The 18,786-nt window shown below is 52.7% G+C and overlaps 1 protein-coding gene across 2 annotated transcripts in view; it reads right to left on the bottom strand.

The window, feature by feature from the left end:
* The window catches only part of LOC112103472 (acyl-CoA synthetase family member 3, mitochondrial), a 65,276-nt gene extending 57,958 nt beyond the window's left edge, over positions 1-7,318 (bottom strand). The window contains exons 1-2 of one of the 2 annotated variants that reach the window (XM_026663815.2): positions 7,212-7,318; positions 917-1,651 (exon numbers count right to left, since the gene is read on the bottom strand). In XM_026663815.2, coding sequence (XP_026519600.1) covers positions 917-1,621 — 705 coding nt within the window. In that variant the 5' untranslated portion in view covers positions 1,622-1,651; positions 7,212-7,318. Of the gene's footprint in view, positions 1-916; positions 1,652-4,970; positions 5,059-7,211 lie in introns of those variants that run through there. The other variant, XM_026663816.1, reaches the window with a different exon arrangement.
* Positions 7,319-18,786: the final 11,468 nt, after the last annotated feature.

Here is an 18,786-nt window from a genome sequence, read left to right as displayed (position 1 = left end):
ATTCTAAAGCACTAGAGTTTGGGCCCTTTTAGGCAGGACAATGCCTTTCCGAGCCTAACCTTTGCAGTCAAAGAGGTCATTTCCAGCTTGTCTAAAAAGAAAAGAGATCTGAACAGTGCTCGTCATTCGGAATTCCATTCCCCTTACTGTAGTGGGGAGGCAGATTTTAATCCAGCCACTACAACCCTGGTGTTCTGCACCAAAATGCCAGACACAGCCACTGTTCAGTCTGCCTTCCAAATGATCTGAACGCTTGTGAGGAAAGAGTCTTTCCACAATACAGTGAAGCCCTTGTTCTCTCTGTCTAGGCTCTTATACTGCCCCCCTCACCACAGTAGCAGAGCATCTAGAACCATTTTAGTCCGATACCACATCTTTGAGGTGCAATGTATTTATTCCCCTTAATGGTGTGATTTTATCAGCTGCAGCAGCGATACCAAACTGGCAAGGCAATCACCACGCTCCTTTAGACTTCTAACTCTTTTTGGCTCAGATAGCTAATGGATTTTTTGCCTTGGGGATATATAGCTAAATAATGCACAGACTTTACATAATAGTGACGTGCTGGATCAAATTATACTTCAGTGAGGGGCATGGATACATTTTTAAAAGTCATTTTGCAGGAAAGCAACCAGTAAAAAAGGCAACTTATAGAGTCACTACCACCCCTCCAGGAAAATACCCGCCCACCCACCCTAGCCTAAGCCACAGTGCATACATACCGGTAAAGATTTTCAAACGTGACTAATGGTTTTGGGTGCCAACTTGAGACACTTTAGAGGGGCCTGGATTTTCAGAGTGCAGTTGCTCAAGCTGCACACCCAACAGGAAGCACCCCAAATCACTAGTCACTTTGGAAAAAAACCTGACCTCCAATAACGTGCCATTCGTGTCTGATGAGGGAAGTATCACTTACCACAGCTTGCACATTCTGATGGGTACTAAGGACACCTTTTGGTCTTCCTGTAGTCCCACTGGTGTAGATGATCATGGCTCCTCTCTCTTTCCACTCAGGACAGTCAGTTGCCAAGGGGAACGCTTCCACAGTCTTATCATTTATACATCCATCGCTACCGGAGTTAACAAGTGGCAGAACGGGTATTCCCAGTTTCTCAGCACTAGGGGTTATGTCCCTCACATACTCTCCCGTGGCAATGACTAGACTACTCTGGGAGTCTTGGATGAAATACTCCAGTTCCCGCACTGGGTATTTCCTGTACAGGGGAACAGCTATGCCTCCACTCATCCAGGAAGCCCACTGGGCAATCACATATGAGGCATCATTTGGGCACAAAAACGAGATCCGCTCCTCCTTTAGGTCTCCACTGGAACATCTGAGCACTTCACAGATTTGCTGAGACAAGTGGACACTTTGAGTGTAAAGGTCCCTGTACGTGTGCTCTCCATTTTGATCAATGATGGCAATTTTATCACCAAAAGCCAGAGCTCTAGTGAAGACAGGGGTGACCCTACCACTGAATGGTGTTCTTGTGGTGTGCACGCCTTTTCTGAAATGCCCAACATTCCTCCGTCCACAGGCAGGCCACCTCCAGCGGTGTACACCGTGAACAAGACATCGCATGGGCAAATTCACATGGCAAAATATCCAAGAGCCCAACATTCTGCCAGCATTTCTTGATCAGACTCGATGCTGCAGAGAGAAATTATATGAACCAATAAGCAGGGAGTGGGAATATCCAGGAATTTATACAAAATATTCACACAAAGGAAAAGGGGGTAGCTTTCATTCTAAGCCTGTTTAAGTGCTAGGCCCCATCTACACACGCAGGAAGACAGCCCAAAGCACTCACAGTGGAATCTCTAAATCACAATCTCACTTAAGACAAAAATGAACATTAAAAAAGCATTTATTTTCAACAAGTGAGTTTAGCACAGTAATTAATGCTTACTGATGCCGTCCTGTAGCAACTCAACACTTCAAGTGACTGAAGAAAATAAGCAACGGAGGCCTGTCTACCCTTCTGATCTGATTGATCGATCATCACAGGTATTGTATCAGGCACAAGGTTCTGCCCTACATGATCCAACATTAACAGAATGGGTACAACAGACAGAATAGGCGGAAACAGCAAACAGTCTGGGCACCCACCATACGGTACAGGCCAGGCAGCTGGTTTTCCAAGCGAAAACAAGCAAGCAAGCAAATACCCACCATTATTGACTTGTGGGATTTGTTACAGCATTTCTGAATAAAGCTTGGATAGCAGGAAACTAACAGCATTGACTAGAGCCAGGCAACGTGTCAGCATGAGCTCAGCTGGTTCCCCCCCACGCCAGAGCTCTACCGGTACAGCGCTACCCTAACCGGGAGCGCACCCCACCATTGAAATCCTGAACTCTCCTAAACAGTGTGTGTGAACCATGTTAAATTGTATCAAGGTTCAGCAATGTAGAAAAACATCCACTAGGGAATTGGGATGAAGCAACAGTCCCCACCGTTACGGGGGAAGATTATGGGCTGGCATAAGAGTTACGCATTCTGCTCCAGTGCATAATGACATTAAAGTCCACTCTCTCGTGGAAGAAGTTCAGAAAAAGACTCTCTTGTTTTTACAGCAATGGAGACAAATGTTAGGAATGTCTAAATGCTATTCATCAGCCACTTCTTTTTTAAAGCGATGTTTGTGCTACCGTCGTGGCTGCAGCTTGTCGTTCCTCCAGGGGCAGGGCAGAGTGACAGTACACTGGGAGCATCAGGAAGAAACTGCTACAGAAGGGTGCAGGAGAGACTGGGTAGAGGGTCTCCAGAGCCCTGTCCAGGGCAGTGCCAACACTGGAACGGTGCTTGTGAGCTGGAGCAGCAGGAAGAAAGGGAAGACTCTGATTGGTTGACGCTGTCCTGAGCCACACACTGATTGTCACAGACACCCAGCCAAGGAGAGGAAGAAAAATAAGGAAAGGGTTATGGCAAAGGGCAGGAGAGACAGGACTTTATGTTGCTTCTTATGTAACAGTGACTATTAAAGTTTAACTCCACAAGTGAAGTATCCTTAAAGTGAAACTAAAACGAGCCAATTTCTGTCCAAATGCATCTAAACTTTCATTTCACAAAAAAAGATACAGGAGTGCTACATTCAATGATGGGGTTTCCTTGAGGAGGTCAATGGCCATTTGACTTTATAGGACTTCTAAAAAATCTATTATTGCAACAGCTTACAAAACACAGCTCCCCATAGCGGGAAGTAGCAGAAACAATAAACAACCGGAGAATTTGTTTGACAACTATCAATGTAAGATCCAAATGATTTACAGCTCAACTGTGCTTGGCACCAGCTCAGATGCCCCTGTTGCTAACACCTACTGTCAGCGATGGATTTTTATTTAGTTTTTGCACAGATGCAGCAGTGCGCTTTCCTGTCTCTCTCATCCACACTAATGAAATTTCCCAAATAAGAAACTTGTTTGCACATATTTTGTTTGCGGAACAACCTCAATTTCTATTTCCGCAATGAAGCCCGTGATTTAGTGCAGAAACATCTTGAACTGGGCTTTAAACTAAGAAGTGTGGTCACTGCATGCACATGACACACACCAATGAAATGGAAAAAACAAAACAGGCGACACTAGCACGACATCTTTCCATTTCTCACGTTCCTCTTTACAGATAAATTTAAAAAAAGAAAAAAAGACAACACAGACTGTTAGCAAAACCAGAATCACCTCTTTCTAACTAGTAGCCCCAAGGCCAGGTTGCTGGTGAGAGCACACACGAAATGTTAACAGGGGTGTTAATTGGAACTGACTGCATTTCCACTGTGTCACTGAAGAGCAGAGAGTTCCAAGCCACTATGGTTAACTACACTTGGCTTAGTTGGTTTCCCCTGTAAAGCTCAAAGAGCCAGGTTTTAGCTGCCCCTTCGAAACTGCAGCTTCAGAGACTTACATCATCCTCTTTTCACCACAGTGCCAGTGCAGATTTAATGGAACACTAAGCAACAGCAGCTTTCACTGGTCCTGTGCATTTATGGACTTCACAGAACTTGTGACAACTGTGTACAGTATTACAGAAGTGCTGGACGTGCCAGTCTGGCAAGGGCCGGGGCAGATTCCTTTCTTTTACGTTTTTCAGGGAGCTACACCAGTAACGGGAATCAAAATTGAGTATACAGCTGAGTAAGACGTGCTGCTGTGGGATGGGGACTGAAGGAGCAACACAGCAAGTCAATGCACTAGCTTTCGTCTTTGGAGACAGGTTCAAACCGTACCCTACTCTGGCTAAGGTAACGAGCGAAAATACATTTGGTGGTTTCACCCCAGCTCTTGACATCACAAAGCCTTGCAATGAGTGGCAGAGAAGACAGTGGTAATTATGGGCAACTGTGGGATCCAAATTCTATACACAATAAAGCATCACCACAGTTGAAGGTGGGGAGGGGAACACAACCCCAAACCAACTAGGACTGGCCAGAGAAGCAGGAACTATACGATTAACAAACTGATATATAAGGAGTTAACATTCTTTCTTCACCCTAGACAGCATTTCCATCCCCCAGCTCCCCACTCCAATGCTTTACTCAGCAAGAAATTACATTTCTAAAGGTAGGAAAACAGGAGCCAGCCTCACATCTCTCAAATTAGGAGTAAAAAAACAAACAAAGGTGATCTCAGAATGCTAATGGAGCCACAATACAATGCAAAGTAACTGGGTAACTGTCACAGATTTATCAATGTCAGTTCATTTTCCAAGACACTAATAACCATGTATTGTTCACATCTGACCACTAACAATATGTAGACTAAATGGTGGTATAAATCCTCTTAGGAAACCTGCTGTGATTTAAAGTGGAAACCTGTCACTTATTTCAGATGATGCTACTGTGCAGCCTTTCAGGAGGAAAATAACATATTGGTTAAAATGAAATTAAGCATAGCATTAAAATAACTGGTGGATTATTTCCTTGCAAGCCACAGCTTCTCTACAGATGCCCTCACAGTATTTACAGTCTTACCCGTATTCTTCCACCTGCACAACACACACCATAATCACTCTTCTCTTTCGTATGCTGGAGCACAGCCCTTTCTGAAGGAGCAAAAAAGAGAACTGGCTCAGCAACTCTAAGCTATAAAAACCCACAATATCATCAGTTTATGATTCAGATGTATACAGAAAACACTGCCCATTGCTTTAGATCAGGGGTAGGCAACCTATGGCATGTGTGCCAAAGATGGCACATGAGCTGATTTTCAGTGGCACTCACACTGCCTGGGTCCTGGCCACCGGTCCGGGGGGCTCTGCATTTTAATTTATTTTTAAATGAAGCTTCTTAAACATTTTTAAAACCTTATTTACTTTAAATACAACAATAGTTTAGTTATATATTACAGACTTATAGAAAGAGCCCTTCTAAAAACATTAAAATGTATTACTGGCAGGTGAAACCTTAAATTAGAGTGAATAAATGAAGACTCGGCACACCACTTCTGAAAGGTTCCCGACCCCTGCTTTAGATGTTTGAAACTAGACCACACAAAACCCCAGAAGATACCTTCCAGGACACAATCCTGCTCTGATCTCTGGGAATGGACAAGGTGACAAAGTAACATAGGTCTGAGGCATCTCTAGCACCTATGACTCTGTTGGACACTAGATACAAACTATCACCCAGCGACCTCAGTCATTCCTAGGCCCTGAGTCACCTCTCAACCATCTCTAGGAAGAGTGGTCCAGCTACACCCTATGAAGAAAGATCATGCCAGTGCACAAATTCCCTCACTGCTAAGAAATTTATCTCTTGCTTAAAATTTTCCTAAATCATTCCTTGCTATTCCATCTCTAACTCACCCCTCTTTCAAATGTGTCTTTACAAATCCCCATTATCTAATCTCACTTTGGTCACAGTATAAATATATCTGTAATTATAAAAACACACTAGATGACTTGAGCAACACTCTTTTTGCTGAGCTAGTCAAAGGGTCTGATCCTGACCTCAGACACGTGGTTATCACTGCATCTCTTCCAAGATCAGCTCTTGCCACTGTAACTAATCTTGCAAAAGGAGTGTGCCCCATTGTCCCAGAGAGCATGATCAAACCAGAAGCACACACAGACCACCAGATAACATTCTGCAGGTTGTCTGCCTCTGCATCACCTGATGGGAGTGAACGTGTGCTGCTCTGAAGTGTGTGAAAAGACCGCTTCCATCAAACTAACAGAAACTCACATCTGTTGTCTGCAGAAAGACCAGATGCTTTCAAACTTCCTAACTTTCCAAACAGCTCTGTGTCAGCACTTCCATCCAGAAATTTAGACAACTCAACAAATCCCAAAGGACTACTGTTAAATGTGGATCAGAAAAATGAGGGAGTATTTCCCCCAGATAGAGGAGAAGGAAGATGTGGGTGGGCATATTGTGATTGGAGGAAGTGGTTTCAGGGTGGTGGGATTTATTTAAAAAGGTGTGAAAAACTTCAAAACAGTCTGTATTTTCAGTGTTACTGTTTGTTTCCATAGTTTATTTGCATGGAAGTCAGGCCCCCTGAGGCTGGTGTATCCCCCTCCATGCAAGCACAGAGCACATGCACTGTGCCAATCCGCACACCCTCCACTCCCCAGAGCATATAGATAGCACCAATCGCACCCCACAACCCCCTCACAAACAGATGGACAACCCCCCCCCGCCCCGACCCTCTAGAGCACATGGACAGCACCGATCAGCAACCACACTGACCCCCCAGCACCCAACCAGCAGGACGTGGAAAACTGAAGGCCGCAGCCAGATGCAGCTGCTGGAGCAGCCCATCCCCAGGAGGGGTGCGCAGGCACGTCTGGGGAGGCAGCCCTGGGGCAGGAGGCACCAGGGAAGGGCACCGTGGGGAAGATGGGGCTGGGAGGAGGAGGTGCGGCGGGTTAGTGGACAGGCACCCTGGGGAGATGGGAGCGGGCGCCCCGGAGGAGGTGGGGGGTTGGACAGGCACCCCGGGACCAGGGGGCACTAGGGAAGGGCACCCTGGGGAGATGGGGGCGGGGCTGGGGCGGGCACCCTGGAGGAGGTGGGGGGTTGGACAGGTACCCCGGGGCCGGGGTGCGCTAGGGAAGGGCACCCTGGGGAGATGGGGGCGGATGCCTCGGAGGAGGTGGGGGGTTGGTGAACAGGCGCCCTGGGGCCAGGGGGCGCTAGGGAAGGGCACCCTGGGGAGATGGGGGCGGGGCAGGGGCGAGGGGGGGGCGGCCGGGCCAGGCCGGGCCTCACCTGCCGGGCCGCGTCCCGCGGAGGTCGGGTCCGTCCGGGAAGTGGGTCCCCGCGGAAACCAGGTGCCGCCGCCGGCGGTTCCGGCCCGGGTAGAACCAGCACATGGAGCCGAGGGCCGCAGCTGAGCGGGGCGGAGGGGGGGGGGGGGCGCGAACCGCCCCAGGCCCGTGGCATCGGGTGACACGCCCCCGCGCCTGTGATGTCACTTCTCTGTGACGTCACTGCGGTGACATCACAGCCCTTTGAGGGTGGGGCTGGCATCACCTCGCAGCCCCACCAAGGGGGACCAGATGTCCCGATTTTATAGGGACAGCCCCGATGTCCAGGGCTTTGTCTTACAGAGGCGCCTATTACCCCCCACGTCCCCCTGTCCTTATTTTTCACACTCGCTCTCTGGTCGCCCACATTACATCACAATGAGCTTCTGCAACCTGCCCGCCGGCCTGAGCCCCTCCGAGACCGTCCCAGGGCAAGTCACTTTCTGGGGTAGAAATTTCTCCTGCCAGTAATGCCCGATCAGGAGCCTTCCCCCACCCTCGAGACATGTGTGCAGTGCCCATTACTGTTTGTATTATGGTAGCATCTAGGAAAACCAAGCAAAGACCAGGGATCTATTGTGCCAGGCCCTGTGCCCCCATGTAACAAAGAAGATGGTCCCTATCCCAGAGAGCTCCCCATGTACATGGCAGGCAGACAGGATGCAGCAGCTGAATAAAACAGACAAATGGGGGCAGAGGATGAGCCCCCATGGGAGTGACCCGGTCCTAGACCCCACAAGTTTATTGAAAATGGTTTCTAAGTGGAATTGTTCCCAAATCCCAAACTTGCATTCAAGTTTGTGGAGAGGCTCATAGACATGTAAAGGGAATACCTGAGAACATATCCTGCCCTGCAGATGTGATGGCCGCCATCTTGGCTGACATACCGGGAACTGAAGTGGGGCCATCCAGAACTAAAAACACAAGCTGTTAAATGGCTTGAACTAAAACCAGCAGGGTGGGGCTGTAACACAACTCATCTCCTCTGTGGCCTGAGAACAGAATGGAATCTGTAAGACACATTGACAAGTGGGTTAAATAGAGAAGCAGTGGCAGGTGTCAAACAATGGAGGTGAAAACCATAGTGTAAAGACCCAGTGCAAAGCACGTGTGAAGGAGAAGCAGACAGCCAAGAACATGGGAAACCGACCTGCAGAGTGTAAGTTTGACAACGTTGCACCTTGGAGAAGGTGCAACATGTTAACTATTCAACTCTGCTGACACTAATCCAAAAGTAGTGTAGAACCCCCCCCCCCACACTCAAATAACAATTGGAGCTTTTCCTCGTTAGGGCACAACTTTTATACTAGCATACTTCGACACACCGAACTTTTATTTTAATCACTCAGACCCTCGAAACTCCACCTTTTACTTTTTCCAGGCAGGGAAACAATCTTAGCAAGCAATGGTGGCAGGCCGTCTGCGTATGCAAGGCACACATTGCCTGCCCAAGCCAGCTGTGTCCAGGGGATGATTCTGTTCAGTCCCCGAATGGGCACGGAGGACACCATTTTGTAGAACAACCTCTCCTGCACCGTATCTGTGAGGTCACGCCATCTGGAGAACAACATTTTTCATGCAAGCGTGGAATTGCATGCCTGACTACAAATGTCATGGAATGCCAGTGGCAAGCAGAGCAAACAACATTACAGGTGCCACCATATGCCATGCAGGGTTGGGAGAATGGGGACCTCTTCTAAACAGAAGCTTCCTACTTCAGCAAAGCTAACAGGTGTTTATATTTTACTAAAATGAGCTGTACAAATAAAATAAAATGCTAACTTTGCAGTCTCTTTTGGGAACCCTCTGTCTGGTGCTTTGCAGATCAAGGACTCACTGTTGGTAGCCTGTTGCCACGTTGACAGCTTCACTCCTCTGGCACAATGGAACTACAGTTAAGATAAGTTTGTCTGTGCAGGAGACAGTGCTTTTTGCAACACGGGGGAATGAACTCCCCCAGGAACTAAGGACCATCACAAACCTTCCACTCCTAGGACAAGGCGCATTCCTTTGGCCTTGGCTTCTCTAATGTAAACATATAGTGACATATGCATCTGTGGGTATATAGAAATTAGAAATAATGCACAAATTGTATACTGTATATAATAAAACAATTCCAAACCAACCCACTGTACATACTTCTCCTCTAGGGGAGAGGATGAGAGAACAAACACATCACAAATATCAGTCACCCTGCTTAATACATAGCTGGAAGGCGCTAGATACTAGAATAGGATAGAATACAAAGTCTCCCCCACACATTCCCTCACTCTGGCCTCTCCAAGAATACAGACTGCAGCCAGATCTCATGTTTAACAATTGAGATTGCACCTGACACCACAAACAATCTCATGGATACATTTTATCTATAGAGAGAGACAGAGACAGAGACAGAGAAGCAGCAAGAGTCTAAGTCACATGCAAATATTTATTCTTTTTACAAATGTCCCTCACTAGATCTGAGTAAGTGCTAGTCGGTGTGAGTAAGGGCTGCAGAATCTGGCCTGTCTCTCGTTCTTACTAGATCTACTCCCAGTGAGTCTGTCAGTTACTTCTGCTTTATTGACACAAAAACATTTTATGTTGGTTAGCCCTGCAGAGCCAATCCAGCTCAAGGAAGGTGACCTGGATTTTATTCTGGCTCAGACACTGGGTGCAACGTTCTCAGTGCTGATTGCAGAATCCTTTAAAACAAAAATTGCTGTAACAGGGATTTGAGCTGGACCCCAACGGAAGAGACTCACTGGGTGCCCCACAATGGCATCTCCTGAGTCTCGTTCCTAACCACCCTTTAACAGATGGCTTTGAATTCTCTCTCTCTGTTACCCCATACTGATACTTATTGCTGCAGACTGAGTGTTAGCTCCCTTTTCAAATGTAATGGCTGCCAGTGTCATGTTGGGGCTGGAGGTGGAGGGCAGCAATGGGCGGCTGACCATTAGGCTAAAGGAGGAGGGAGCTGAAACCAGTTGCACAAAGAAAAGGAGGGTATTTACTTGGCCCCCCGTCAGTGAGTACCTGCCACGGGCAGCAGGGTGGCTGAGTGCAGTGGATGCTTCTCTCTAGACTGAGTGCCCTGACTCTCCAGAGGCAGCCAGTGTGCTGGGTGGGATGAGCTCACTCTTTCCTTCCCAGCTCACACCTTCGTCGTAATGATCCCCGAGTGCTGGGGGCCTTGGCTGGCGGCAAGTTCACTTACCACTTCGATTCTGCATTTCCGGAGTTCGGCTTCCTGCCCTCGCCAGTGACTAAAACACTTGTGTGTGGAATGAGTCTCCTCCAAGCTAACGCAGCACTTCCAGTGCACCCATCCCTGTAGCATCTGCTGCAGGTGCCTTCCTTCCACTTCTTCGTATGCTACAGTGGAAAAGCCCGAATCCTCCCTTTGGCTTCCCAGTTCATCTGACTCCTGCTACATGGCTACCGGGGCCAACATTCTCAAAAGTGGGCACCGATTTTGGTTGTGGCAGTACTTGGGGGTGCCCTACTAGAGACGTTTGCATTAGCAGTGACCGATGTGGCAGGCAGGCAGAGTTGTAAGAGAAAGATCTTTACGAAGCATGCTGAGAGGCTGCTGTTACCTGCTGAGGCCCTAAAGTCTGAGAATAGCAGCCTGGCCCAGTCTTGCATTCCTGAGTCCCACCACACTAGGACCTTCCCGAAACCTGGCCCTCGTTCTCCAGTTCCACTTCATCTTTTTAGAGACAGCCAGAGCCTGATTTTCCGAAGTGCTGAGCACCTGCAGCTCCAGGCCTAGGTATCTCAGGCTGGACACCTCCAAAAGGGAGGCGCCCAGAATGAGTGGCCACTTCTGGGAAGGCAACTGAATAACCTCTTGTCATGCATAGCTGGCAGGAGACAGGTTATGGAGGAAGATGCTGGAGCAGATATCTCAAAGCTTTGCCCCATGCCTTACAATCTGGTGTGGTGGGACTCAGGAATGCAAGACTGAATGATTCAAGGCCTGGACAAAATGCCTTACAGAGAGAGATTTAAGCAGTTCAATGGTTAGTTTATCAAAAAGAAGATCAAGAGGAGACTTGATTACAGCGTCTAAGGACCTTTACAGGGAAAAAATACCAGGTATAAAGGGCTCTTTACTCTAGCAGAGAAAGGCGTAAGAAGAACCAATGGCTGGAAGCTGAAGCCAGAGACATTCAAATATGAAATAAGGCACATTTTTAACAGTGAGGGTGTCTAATCATTGGAACAAACCTGCGAGGGGAATGGTGCATTTGCCATCTCTGGCTGTCTTCAGACCAAGCCTTTTTGGAAAGAAAAGCAAACTGGCTCCTCTGTGACTGCGCCAAACACAACTTCTTCCATGTCTAACCCTCAGGGTGCTGAGGTTGAGCCTGTATGCAACATCCAAGCAGGGACCCTCCTCTCCCACTCAAGATCCCATTCACCCCCTGCCCTGTTTGCCCAGCTCTCCTTGTGCATCCTAATTCCCTTTCCCAGCTACCAAACCCACCTCGAGAACTCCATCACAGCTCCTCCAAAGTAGCCTCATGCCCTCCCCTCCCGCCCCGCTGTGAGAAACAGGCAACTCTGCAAGTCAAAGCCAAATCAGGCTCTGGTTTTGTAGCTGCTACACTTGGCAGGAATCATCTACCAAGGACACTTGATGCCTTCCAAAGCCAATGAGGGACAAGAGAGCTGTGCCCAGTGGTAGACACACAGGCTCCAGTTGGTAGGATTCATGCAAATCCCATCCAGCTGTCCAGGCCAGCCAGCACCTTCAGCAAGAGCCCACGTCCCTGCGATCACTAGCACCAAGAGCGAGAGAGCGAGACGGGCTCTTTCTGCCTAGGAATTAAAAGAATTCTGGAGCTGCAGGGAATAAACAAGTCTGACCCAGGCTGCCATGGAGCCCCTGGGAAATCCCCACCACCTGGGCAATTTGTCATCACCCCGCTGCCGGCGTGATTAGTACCTAAGGCCCAGCGGTGCCAAGGGGCAAGCGCCTAGAGCGCTGTGCTCGGGGGAGGTGAGAATTGACCAGTTCTCAACAGGAGCTGCGAGGTGCTGAGCCCCGAGGAAAGTCCGCCCCACCTGATTCGAATGAAAATACAATGTGAAGAGATAACAAAAGTCTCTACGTGAACAGGCTGCAAAGAGCGACTCCTGGGGCAGCACCGGGGGAGCCAGCTGGCCGACGGGCCAGGGCAGAGGAATGGGGCAACAACAACAGAAAGTAGGTAAATCAGGAGCACCTTGACGCTTTGCTTGTGTGTTACTGGGACGTTTGCCTGTTTAGATTGGAAGCTCTCCGGGGCAGGGACTGGGCTTATACAGGACCCGAGCCACTAGCCCCTATCACCATAGAAAGCACCGTTGTTAGAGGAAGGTGTATTGTTACAGGGTCCTTTGGGCGAACGCTGAAAGTCGCTTTACGTGGAGGAGGGCCGTTGGGGGAAGAGGGAGAGCGCCTTTGCAGCGGGGTGGGGAGGCATACGCAGGCGGGAGGGGAGATGCCACCGGAGAACAAGCAGAGGGCGGGGAAGGCAAAAAGCACTAAAGGAGCCAGGCTGCAAATCCGGGAGCTGGCTGATTAGTGGCAGCTGTGGGGCCCAGAGCGGGAAGGAATGGGGGTGAGTGTTCCTGTGAGGGGGGAGGGCAAGGTGAGTGGAGCCCCCCCTACCCGGACAGGGGGTAGGTAGCTAAATCAGCAGTGGGTTACAGGCAGAGGAAGTGTGAGGGGGGGGCTGCTCCTGCTGATGGCAGGGTGTGTCCCAACCGAGTGGGTCCGCTCAGCGCAAACAGCGGCTTCCCCTGCCCGCCCACTCAGGGAGAACCTTCTTCTGCTGTGTGACGAGAGGAAACCTAATAGGGGAAATTGCTCGAGTGCCAGAACATGTGTCGCACGGCAGATGAGAGCGGACTTGGCAAGGCCCTGTGCTTTCGAGACTCAGCCTCTGTTTTCACACACATGGCACGTCGGGCGCATCTGCCAGCTCTGCAAGCAGCTGCGCGCGGGTTTTTTCTCTCCGAGTGCCAGTTGGGATGCCAGGCAGTGCTACTTTATCAACTACCTGTGGCTACGAAGGCAGCTCTGCGCAGCTGGAAATTTGATTTGTTTCCAAATATTGCAGACGCTTTAAAGCCTGTCTTTTTTCCCCAAATCCCCCTCTCTTGGTGGTGATCCCTTGGCAGATATCACGTGCGCGGCCCTTAATTCAGTGCCGTGTCACCATCTGCACCTCCAGCACGCGCAGCCTGGCGTACGGAGAACACCACCTGGAACATGGCTGCAGTTGGAAGGAGGCTCTGAGAGGCCATAGGCTGTCCCTGGCCTGGGGCCGGGTTCTGACCGCCATGTCTCTGCGCTCCACACACACTACAAGACAAACCCGAAGACAGTGCTTTGTCTGGCTCTAGCACCGCCCACCGGAGGATCTCAAAGCACATTCCTGGGTTTTAGCCCCACCGCTGCCCCTTGTGAGGTCGGGAGACATCGTCTCCATTTTCAAAATGGGGAAACTGAGACACAGAGCCGTGCTGTGACTTGCCCAAGGTTGCCCAGTGAGTCAGTGGCAGAGCTGGGACAAGACCCAGGAGTCCTGACTCACCATCCCAGGTGCTACATCCAGGGCCGGCTCCAGCGTTTGTGCCGCCCCAAAAAAGCCACGATCAGCGGCACTTCGGCAGCAGGCAGGTCCTTCCCGCCGAGAGGGACTGAGGGACCCTCCGTCGAATTGCCGCCGAAGAGCTGGACGTGCTGCCCCTCTCCGTTGGCCGCCCCAAGCACCTGCCTGCTGCGCTGGTGCCTGGAGCCGGCCCTGGCTACATCGAATGGATAGTCTCCCTTTACTCTCCATAGGGGGTCATTGTTCATTTTGCACCCACGTCGTTCAGTACTGCATTACGACCGCGACTAGCACGCCGGGCCGTGGGACCCTTCAGACAGTGCTGCTCGTGAACCGGGCTTGCTTCAAGTTGTACCAGGCTGGGGAAAAAGGGCTTGTTGCAGAAAAACACTGATCCCGTCGCTGGGACTCTCCACTGCTGTGTTTCAAGGTCGTTGAATCTCTGCCATTAATAGACAGGAGAACGGCTTTGCTGGGCTCCCGGCCTCACCGGCGTCTGCCCTCTGCACCTCATCAGCAGGAGCTGCTGCAACATAGACGTTCTCAGACCCTTTCGCTGGGTGCTTCCCTTGTCCCGGCAGAGCGTCACCCCTCCTTGTCCCAGTCCCAGTCCGGACCATCTCTGCAGAAAAGAGATGCTTGACTGCATGCCTGCTCATGCTAGAACAGCATTAAGCGAGTCACTGTTACGGGACAGAGGCGGCGCCTTGGTTAATTCCCCCACTTGATTATCTAGGGTGCTTTCGTGTGTGGGATAACACGTTCAGACTCTGTCCTCCGGGCCTGTGGTGCTGCTGCGTTCCCCTCCCAGGTTTGCTCCTCCTCCAGCCTGAAAATTGATCACAATGCCGTTTACGCTAACGAGCAGGTGTCCTGGGGCAGAGAGGCGCTTCGTGTTTGTGAGTTTCTCTGGTCCAGGAACCCTCGGGAAGCCTGGAATAGCCTTGGCTGGAATAGACTCATGCTGCACCCCCGTGATGCCAGCAGCTCTATGTCGCACAGAGACCGCCGTGGCAACACTGCTGTGCCCACCAGGCTGCTCTGGGAGACGGGAACTCAAGGTCTCCGGCTTTAGAAACGCAGGCTCCTCTGGTGCGAGCGGAGGCTTGCAGATCACACCGCCCAGGCCTAGCGTTCCATGCATACGGACGCGAGCCAACCCGAGTCCAGTTTCCCAGGAGCTGCCCCAGCCTCCGGGCTCCTCCGTTACTTACACTCTGCAGGATACAATTTGTTCAAGATGAACAACTACCCTGGAGTTTTCCATGCAGCTACAGTGGAAGCGGCAGTCGGGGACGCTGCCTCTGGGGTAATCCGGGCGCCAGCTCAGCAATTCCCTGCCACACACTTCTTGGTTGTCTTCATTCAGCAGAGGCTGCATTTCCCACAGAGGTTCCCAGCCCGTGGCCTGTCCTTTCCCACAGGGATCGGCTGTGGTTTGCAGGTTCCTGTGGGGTTCACCTCCATGGCATAGCTTCCCATCGGGACAGGCCCCCCTTCAGGCCTATTCCCAGCTTCATTCCACTCCCGCACTGTCAGCTTTTGTCCTGATGGGACATGTAGAGGGGGCACTGGGAGACCAGACACCATGGTGAGGGGTGGGTTAGGAATAGACAAGGCTACAAGCGTTGGGTGCTCAGCTGGCATGCTAGCGTCAGCCAGGGGCTCTCACCCTGGAGTGAGCTGGAGATGGGTCTGAGCCCGGGACAGCTCTACCCAGAGCCGGTAGCCTCGGGAACAGGACTGTGCTGAAAAATCCCAGGCTGTCTAAGAGGGTCACTGCAGCTGGGCATCAGCTGAGTGTGGAAAAGCCGTCTCACCGCAAGAGCCAGCCCTGCTGGCGCAGGCCTCTCTTCCTCATGCCCAGCAGGCAGGCGAAGAGCTGGGGTGCCACCTGCACTCGATACGAAGCGATACAGGCTGGCAAGAACCGCGCGGTGTGTCGGGCCCGGCTCCCGCTGTCGGCTGGGAACCCAAAGATTCACAGCATGCCCAGGAGCCAAGCAAATCGCACGGAGGCTAGGGAGGCTGGAGGTGTGCTGGGGCCAGATGGGGCCACGCCACTTGGGATGGACACCAGGTGGGAGCAAGCCCTGCCAGCTCCCAGGTCTCCCCAGGAGCAGTGATCTCTGAGAGGGCCGGGTGAGCCTTTCCCCATGGAGCCGAGTGTGGGCGTGAGGACCTACCCCGGCCACGTCGGCAGAGACCTGCAGCAGGGATGGTGAGCGGGTCCTAGACAGACCCTGCAACACGCGCCTGCTGGGCTGGGGAAATGAGCCCAAGGCCAGTTCGTGCCGTTGGCCTCTCCTGGCCGGATGGGGAGGCAGCTCCCAGCATCCCCTGGAGGCAGCCGTGCGTCACCTTGGCTGGCATGTTGATCAGACTATTCAAGCCCACACAGCCCCCAGAGTCTAGCCTGTCCCTAGGACCTGTGTGGAGCAAAGAGAGGGGGAAGGAGGTGATGAGGGGGCAGGCGGCAGCCGGAAATATGCTGACAGACAATCAGTCTGAGCAGTGGCAGGGGCCCCGGATGAACGGAGCCGGGAACGGCCGGCTCGGCGGGCGCACGGCTGGGACCACGCGGCACAGAGACACCCGGCTCAAATACTGGGAAAGTGCCAGATACAAGGATGCAGCTTCACTGGCTCCCCTGTCCTCAGAGCGCAGCCCCAGCAGGGCTGTGGCATCCCGTTTGGGAGCGTCCCCCCGCTGGCACCGTGCTCTGTGGGCAGCACCCTCGCCTGAGGGGGCCCGAAGGCCTTTCCCAGCGTGTATGTACGTGTGTCAGCAGCCCCGCACTGGGAGCGAGAACGGCGCCTGACTCCCAGGGGACGGCGCACGCTGGGCAGATACGACTTACGCACGGACTTGTGCAGCACCAAGCTCCTCGCACGGACGATTCCCCCAGGGAATTCCCGGCTCCAGCATCTTGAAAAAACACCTGTGAAGGGTCAGGGCCACTGGGCTGGAAAGTCAGCGGCAGCAGGGAAGAAACTCCCTCCTTCCCCCAACAAATGAAGAGGAAACAAGCCTGAAACGTTTCCCGGAGCTGCTTCTCCCTGTGAGGGGGGCCCTACGTGTCGAGTTGGGGTGCCCCCGTCGGGCCAGTGTGGGGTTGGTACACCCCACCACGCAGTCACTGAGATTCCCTGTTAAGCGGGTGATTCGAGTCAAGTGGGCCCTGGGGCAGGCACAGCAAACAAGCAGTCTGGAGCCCTGCAGCCTCCTGGCTGGGGCAGGCAATTAGCCCCCTGGGCAGGGCAAAACCTCAATCAGTCTGTGGCCCCTGGGTGGGGCAAAGCAAACAGTCTGTGGGTCTTACTTCCCTCTGGGCTGGGACCAGGGCCGGCTCCAGGCACCAGCTTACCAAGCAGGTGCTTGGGGCGGCCACTTCGGAGAGGGGCGGCACGTCCAGCCGTTCGGCGGCCATTCGGCGGACGGTCCCTCACTCCCGCTCGGAGCGAAGGACCTCCCGCCGAATTGCCGCCGCAGATCGCGATCGCGGCTTTTTTGTTTTTGTTTTGTTTGGCTGCTTAGGGCGGCCAAAACCCTGGAGCCGGCCCTGGCTGGGACAGAGCAGGCAGCAGCCTCCTGAGCTTCCCCGGCTGTGTCCGCCGTCGGCGAGTCGCTGGAGCGTAGCCCAGGTCTTCGGGCTCTACCACCAGGAGTGTCGCAGGAACCGGCCGGGTACGTCCTTCCTCCTCTGTCGCCCGCCCCCAACTGAGCTGCGCTGCCTCCTCTTATCCGGCTTCTCCACCTGGAGCATGTGCAGCAGGGGCAGGGGGGCGAGGCCGCCTGGGCCCACAATGATTGGTCGGTACACCCGGCACACGCCCCCCATTGCATTATCTGCCCTCTGCCCTCAGCGTGCATTGTGGGAGTCACGCCATCTGTATAGTGACCTGGCGTGTGGGTGTCAGGCCTACTGGGCTCTCTTGGAAATCAGTGCCCTCAGCCGCTAGGCCATGGAGCCGAGCGCGGGCTGGCCATTAAAACACCCAGGCCCCTTCTGACAACCGACCCCGGGATCCAAAAGCCACCAATGGGCTCCCCTGACCTCCATCCATCACGTCACTGTTTGTGCGTCACACCCATTGGCCGTGTTCACTGGGGGCTGCTGGGCTCGATTCTCCGCCCTGATCCCCCCCTCTGCATTGCGCTGGCAGCACCAGGGGCTGGCATCTGGTCCCGGTTCCCCTGCAGGGGATTCTCCCGGCACGAGGGAGGCCCCAAGAGGAGAGAAGCTGGCTTTGCTGGCGCCGAGGCAGCCCTGCTGCTGCAGTTCTCAGCACGGGGCATGCTGGGCTAGAGCCTGCGACCCCCCACCCCAGGGGGTCAGCAAGGATTAGGTCCCGCATTGGATGGGTGGGGAAACCAAGGCACAGGGAGGCTGAGTGAGTTGCCACAATGCCAGGAACGGAACCCAGAGTTCCTGTCCCCTATGACTCTGCTTTAGCTGCAGGACTAGCCCTCACCTGGCACTGCCGCATGCCAGCCTCATGCCAAGTCCCCCCTCGCAGAGCAGGCAGTGAGCAGCAGGGCAGCCCTCCCCAACACGGGGGGTAAAGGGCTGCATTTCATTGTGCCCAGGCAGACGGTGCTGGTCATTACATGAACCAGATTAACCCCGCACCTGCCTGCGCGGCTGATCTGCTGCACTGGCCCAGCTCTGTGGAAAGTCAGTTGCTTCGGACAGCTCCACTGGAACAGGATCCCTTGCTGATTCCTGCGGCTGCCCCCCACCTGCCCCCCGTTAACAGCTGCATTACCTGGCTTCACTCTGCTGGGAGGGGAGGGGGCTTAAGGGAGCTCTTGCTCCATCTTGCTGCAGGAGAACCAGCATCCCAGGCCACAGCCAGGGCCGGCTCCAGGCACCAGCACCAGCAGGTGCTTGGGGCGGCCAGGGCCGGCTCTAGCATTTTTGCCGCCCCAAGCACCAAAAAAATA

This window comes from Terrapene carolina, unplaced genomic scaffold (assembly GCF_002925995.2).
Source record: "Terrapene carolina triunguis isolate 2854851 unplaced genomic scaffold, T_m_triunguis-2.0 Scaffold33911, whole genome shotgun sequence".
In the NCBI taxonomy this organism is placed as follows: domain Eukaryota; kingdom Metazoa; phylum Chordata; order Testudines; family Emydidae; genus Terrapene; species Terrapene triunguis.
The sequence above is the reverse complement of the archived record's forward strand: the minus strand, read 5'-3'. Positions and strand labels throughout refer to the sequence as shown.